Source organism: Melanotaenia boesemani, chromosome 4, assembly GCF_017639745.1.
Source record: "Melanotaenia boesemani isolate fMelBoe1 chromosome 4, fMelBoe1.pri, whole genome shotgun sequence".
Taxonomy (NCBI): Eukaryota; Metazoa; Chordata; class Actinopteri; order Atheriniformes; family Melanotaeniidae; genus Melanotaenia; species Melanotaenia boesemani.
Window position 1 is genome coordinate 7830906 of NC_055685.1, and position 6877 is coordinate 7837782.

The 6877-nt window shown below is 40.0% G+C and overlaps 1 protein-coding gene across 1 annotated transcript; it reads right to left on the reverse strand.

Moving 5' to 3' along the window:
- Positions 1-6: 6 nt before the first annotated feature.
- LOC121637786 (CCN family member 1-like) lies at positions 7-6237 on the reverse strand. Its single transcript, XM_041982064.1, has 6 exons — positions 6055-6237; positions 5219-5432; positions 3257-3504; positions 3024-3180; positions 2001-2182; positions 7-1130 (listed from the first exon to the last, which is right to left on the reverse strand). The coding sequence occupies exons 1-6, from the start codon at positions 6103-6105 to the stop codon at positions 825-827; spliced, it is 1158 nt and encodes a 385-aa protein (XP_041837998.1). The 5' UTR covers positions 6106-6237; the 3' UTR covers positions 7-824.
- Between the last annotated feature and the right edge of the window lie 640 nt (positions 6238-6877).

The window sequence follows — 6877 nt, forward strand, 5'->3', positions numbered from 1 at the left end:
GTGAAATATGAGCATAGAAGCCAGTTTTATCACATGGATGGACCAACAAAACTTCTGAAGGTTTCTCTGCAGCATCTTGATTCATAAAACTATATAAATGTGACAATTGTACAGCTTCGGTCCAAAAGACATGTTTTGACAGAATAATATGATCCAGCATAAATATTCGGCACAAACAGGTGTGTCATTCTAATGCAAAGAGAAATCAGGTCAAGGTAGTGCTGTTCATCTAATGGTCTGCGTTACAGGGAAACCATGTCATTGTTAATTCTGCATGGCAGCATACAATTTAAAGGCATCCTGGTGCCTGTGTTTATATTCAGAACTTGTGTGCTGATTTTGAATATTTAATAATAAAGTCTTAACCACATACTGTTTTTATATATTTGTAGATTTCAACAGAAAACAGTCGTCTGAGTAGTCTCTGCACTACGGGACACGAGATAATCACCAATATAAGGCGATCGTGTTATTACAGCTCCAGATTTCAGTGCCAAGTAAAGTGCTTTGTTGCTTTTGTAGTGTTTCTTCTCCCGGGCTGATCAGAGTGTCTCAAATCCTCCACACCTGAACTAGCAATCAGCAGGAAGTCCAGGGCTTTTCAGGGCTCTAATTTGGGTCCCACGTCAGATTAAACAGGAGCAGGCGAGTTCACAACCCACTCTGGTCACACGTTAAAATATGGGTTGTCTTTATGACTATTACCAAGGCTTTCCTCGCTGGGGGGCCTTCATGCTCTTGAAACCAAATGAGAAATATGGCTCCTTGTCATTTAAGTGTCCTTATTACATTCATACGTTATAAAACAACAGAAACTTGCAGCCCTAGTCAATGAATTTGTGAGTGTCTCCATACATCCAGTGCTGCGGAGGAAGGGCGACCTCGTTGAGGTGGTCGCAGTCGTTGCTGCATTTGCACGACTGGATGAACATGACCAACCTCTGGAAGCGATCTCCATCCGGGCACACGAACGTGACGGGCACAGTGCGTGTGCGGCGTGGCGAGCAGCATCGTCCATCCGTGCACACGCCGCAGTAGTTGGGCCGGTAGAGACGGGCGCTCCTACACTCCCCGTAGGTCAGGTTAATGGGCTCTGGGGCTTTCTGAGTCGGGTAGCAGCTCTTATCTCTCTGTGGTTGGATAATAAAAGTAAAGAGATGAGCGTCATTATGTGGACGGTAAGTGTTAGAAAATGAACCTGAACAGGTTTAAAAAGAACTGGCCTGCTTTTCATGTTGTTCCTGTTTGTCTCAAACTTTTACATAACAGCATATTTAAGCAGCTTTACACTCAAACTCATTAGTTTCACATTGAGAAGACCAGAATTAGACTTATGATGCCAAAACAAGGACTGAGGGGGATTATTTTTAGGTTTAAGCAATTAAATTTAAGATTTATTCAACATTTGAGCATACTTTTCGGACACCTATGCCCATTCTTAGAATTAGAGCTTTTAAATAAGTAGAGCAGAGGAAAAAAAAGGGGTTCAGTGCGTCAAACTAATTTAGACACACCATTTCCCTTCACTCTGGGTACACAGACAGGGCCTAGCTGCAGACAGTTGCTTGGAAGGAATGCTATGGGTGAGAGACTATATTTAAAAAGGCGCCTGCCTGCCACCAAAACACTGCGAGTAAATCAGCACTACCCAGTTCCCACTGGATGTGCAGCTTCCCGAAAATTCAGCACAGATAATCTCTGCTCTTAAGCTCAGGATAAAGATGGCTTTACCACTAAGAGTATTTTACTCAGTGCCAGGACGTCTAATTTTCATATTCTGATATTTTCAGTCTCTGTTCTTTAGCTGAAAGAGACACTGGTTTTAACCTGATAAGAGACACTGATAAGAGGTGAAATAATGCCATACTGATAAGCTTTATCACAGGGCAACAAGGTTGGACTCTGAGCGACAGGTTTTCTTTAAGGTTTTATAGGAGTTGGACCCATGTTCTCTTTGCCCCTCCTCCTCCTCTCTCAGTATTGAGTTGAGTCCAGCTCACCTTGGCAGAGACGGTCAGGCCGTGGCACGGCCGTATAGTGCAGATTCTCATCACTTTCCCCAGCCTGCACTGAGGGTTCTTGTTAGTGATGCGGGAAGAAACACCCATCCCACAGCTGCGGGAGCACTGGGACCAGTTAGTAATCTGGACAGGACATTTCTTCTCCTTCAGAGTGTTCCAGTCTGAGGAAGTAGGGAAGAAAAAATCATTTAAACTAGGAGTTCCCAACCTGGGGATCTAGAGACACACAATCAAATCAGAGATCACCAAACTTTGATTTATGATAAATTACGAAGGGAAAATTATATTTTAGCCAAACAATATCACACTTATTCTCTGATTCTGTCATCTTGTTTTTCGTTCATACACATCTCATATCTCATGTAGATAATTCAGTCTCCAGAGATATCCGATCTTTCTTTCAGCTCTTACATGAAGCTGGTTTCTTATTTGTGTACAATGTTTGGAACAACTAAACGAGTTTTTGAAATACTTTACTTTCATACAACATAGACATGCAAAACAGGAAACAAAGGTTCAATCCACATGTGAAAATGACACATGACGTCAAAAAACTGGGGTACAATTCTTAATGCCACCACTGTAGGGTCTTTTTAATCCTCATGAACCCCAAATGTAGCAGGAAAAACCTTGGTAATCCCCTGACTCTTCATCAAGTACGATCATCAGACCATAACTAATCCAGCATCTTTGCTTCTTTTATGTTTGTTTTTTTTTGTTAAATGCAAGACAAGCAATTTACATGAAAACCATATACCATATTTAACATATTTAAGTAAAAAAATCTGACATATTTAGATTTCCCACCACACAGTCGACATGTTTTTGGACTGACGTTACTGGTTTGCTCAAAGAGCCTCTGTTGCAGCTTACAGGCTTGACTTTGTCAAAGTGCATTACTAATTTTTATTTTGTGAGAAAATTTAAGCACAAATCTTAAAACTATCCTGACAGATATGTATCAATCACTGGAACTAGATCTCCAAACTGTCTTTTTCTTACCAGGCAGGTGTTTGTAGCCCTGTTCGCTCGCCCAGCTGCTCGGGTTGACCTCTGTCAGCTGGTTGGCCAGAATCGGCTCATTTTCAGGGCGATGCAGGGCAGGATGGTGCCAAACTCTGGGTTGTTTCACTTTCACTTTAGTTTTTAGTGAAGGTATCTATTTTATAGGAGGAAAAATAAAATGAGATGCTTTGCGTGTGTTTGTTTTATGTGATTTTATAAAAAAAACTAACCTGATACTTGAACGGAAGAGGCCAGGTGCCCTTATGGCAGTCAACACTGAAGCAGCACTGTCCCGGTATCTTGACCAGCCGTGGAGAGGGACAGGATGGTGACGCTGGTGGCAACTTGTTGCTACAAAGAGGAGTGCAGCCAACGGCTCCATCGATGCAGGTGCAGTGGTGTTTACAGCCGACATGGAAGCTCTCGCCATTCTGGTAGATCCTGCTGTTGTACTCGCATGTGCGTCCTTCTGATTTAGCTGAGAGGAAACATTTTACTCAGCAGACTTAAAACATCTGACAACAAACTGAGTTTAGAGAGGTGGGATGCAGATCGGTCGCATCCCCAAGTAGGCTGCTGGTAATCTTTTACTGCATTTCTGGCCGGCTGCCTGCAGAGTCTACTCCTTCAGTGTGAAGGGACAAAAGCAGCAGGGTGGGAAAAGTATTCCCCACTTGATCTTATTTCAGCAGCTAAAACATTTGCACCACAACGATGCACATAACCACACAGGGGATTTTTTTTTATTTTATTTTATTCCAAATGAACAAGGCAACACACAGATGTAGAGAAACACATCAACCAACTGAGTAGCAAACTTTCAAAACACAAAGAATTAAAAATAAAAACATGAGAAAGAAAAAAAATAGAGCACATACAAATAATCAATACAGCATCAGCAATAAAAAGTCATTTAAAAACATAGGACGCTTTGTTGAACAATACTAATTAAATTTTGAAAGCTTCCAACATTTGTAAATGAAAAAAATTGCTTATAAAATTAAATTATTTCCAAATTCTACAGTTTTATTTTCTATTTGTTGCCATATTTGATCATATCCAAAGTTAGAGATGGATCACACTTTTACAGACTAACTAGTTCTGGAAAGTTGACCAAAACAAAATGGGTCTTATTAAATAAAAAAGTTCCACTGTTTCAATCTGGGAACTACAAACATGCATTTATTTATAGCAATAATAAATCTCTTGTCAAATCTTTTGAGGGGTAAATGTTGTTCAGTATTTAAAATTAATTTAGAAAGGAGAGATATTGGGTTCTTATTTTTTAAATAGTGTTAAGAGGAATTAAAAAAAAAAAAAAATCTCTTCAGTTGAGATGTGAAATATGCAGCAGTAAGATGAAAGCTTAAAAACTTATTACATCTCACTGTATGTCATGCATACATTAAAGCACTTCTGATTAGCTGGATTAGTGCTAAGCCCTAATAACTTTATTAAATTTGGATGTAGAACATATTATATTTGGAAATAAAGTCATCACATTCCAACAGGTTACCACTGCAATCAAATAAGTGTAAAAGTGACCAAACTCTCTGGGCCATCCAGTCTTTATTATTCAGTATATATCTATTGTTCCATATTGAAGTCATGTGCGGGGAAAATTGTGTTTGTAAAACATTTTACGCCCGTTTATGGAATTCAGATAATTACAAAGGTAGTTTAGAAATATCAAAATCACACTTAAGTAAAAATTCCCCCCATCTTTCTCAAAGATCTTCTTTGGAAAGTAAAACCAAATGCTGTCTCTATTTTTCATGAATGACTTCAACCCCTGGAGTCTGATAGCACCGTTCATTGACTCAAAATCAATCATATTGAAGCCTCCGTCTTAAAATGATTTCAGGGGATTGGGAAGTGAATGAAATAAGGAATCAGGAAGTGTTAGACTCCTTGTCTCCGAGAACTGTCTATTCATAGCTTGTGGGGCGGCACTGGCATGGTACAAATGGAAAGAGTATTTTTATCTCTGAAACCCCCGTCACCCTCATAAAACATCCCCAGCTTATTAATAAGTCCTCCTACCTGTAGAAGGGTACATACTGCTTCCTCACTGTTTACACCACATCAATTTGATAATAATGTCAGTAATAGTAAAAGATTTTCTCTCATATTGTTTGACATGAACAGGGCAGTAAAACAGGGTTCTAATCACCAGATTTTTCTCTCTTTACCTCGACAGATGCCCCAGGCCATTGTCACGTCATTGCCATAGTTACACTCGAGCCCTTTGTGGTGGTCACAAGGTCTCATGAAGCTGCAGTCTTGGTTGAGCTGTGCAGCACAGTCCTTGCAGCAGCCACACCTGTCTGGCACGATGCTAACACCCAGAGGGCACACCGGGGGCTGTGCAGGGCATTCACACACTGCTGGGCAGCTGGCAGCCACCTGGAAAGAGCACATTGTCAAACAGATTCTGTAGTTCAGCGATGCACCACTTTTCTGCAAACATTTAAACAATGCATAAAACAGCTAATACTGTTTATCCAATTTTAAGACTAGAAATGTATCAGAACTGATATATATCCTCATCTGCATAACCAAAGTCATCCGCCTTAATAAAATCAAAGTGTATTATCTTGTTCACTCTGTAGATTCGTGACTAATTTTGAATTCTTCCACAGATAAAAGCCCTGCACTGCCCCATCATTTTAGTGTCCTGCTGTTTACGTCACGACTCAGCGCGAGAGCCAGCATGTTCCACTGTTATCCAGCAATAAGTCACCGCTTTTAAAAGCAGACATGAGCAGACACGCTAATTGTTTGCAAAGCTTTCTTCCAAAAGCTTTAACAGGAACAGACGCGGTGATAATTCCAGCAATACATCTCATTGCGCAAGTGTTTCACTTTACCTTTAAATAAGTTAGTTTTCCAGTATAACCAGTCACAGATAAAAAATGTATTTGTTTATACGACGAAGGTGCACGTTTTATTGCACTTCTAAATTTAACACTTCCAATCGGACATTAAACTATTATTTAAACGCAACTTTCAATAAGAATGATCTTACCTGTGTGATCGCAGCTGTTGTCAGCATAGTCAGGTATATTAAAAATGCCATGATTAGTTATAAAAGTTTCTTAAAATACAAATAAAGTTAAAATAAAACTTTTAAGCAACAACAAGCTGAATGGTTCTTCGTCTTGAGTAGTTGCATGGTAAGTTTCTGCCTCTCATTGCTTCGGACCTTCGTCCTTTTTCCTCTTAAATAAGTATTTGAACACTAGTTTATACCCGCTGCGGTCTTAACGAGGCCCCGCCCGTTTTAATAATCCTAACCAATCAAAACGCTGGTAACAGTTCACAGAGGCGTGGCTTCACCCTACGATGGCTGTTTCCACATTGGTGGGCGGGTTTTGGAATGAATACAGCCATTCATAAAAATCTGCTCTGTATTTGTTTTACGGGCAAAAAATTAAAATGTACCAGCTGCTTTCAAGTCGCATTCAAGCACATTCCTGCTTTTGTGGCTGCCACTCTCATAAAACTAAGTAAATATTCTGCAGGGCCAGACAGCATGGTAACATTAATAAGACCTCAACCTCAGAGGGGGACAAGGGTGGGAAGGAATTCCCTCTGTTTTTCCAAACGAGTGTAGGTGTCAGAGCGGAAAATGAAAATGGAGTATGTTAAATAAACAGCAATATAACGGCAGTTGTCAGGGAGAGCGAACACACCTCTGATTGTCAGTGTCTGTTGTAGTCTGAGGAAATGTTTCCATTGTTTTTTAAGGTAAGTTTTTGCTGCTTTGCTCAAATGCTTCATCTTGAATTCAGTTGGACTGTCTGTTTCTATTATTTCTAACCACACAGTGCTGACAAGAGAATAATAAG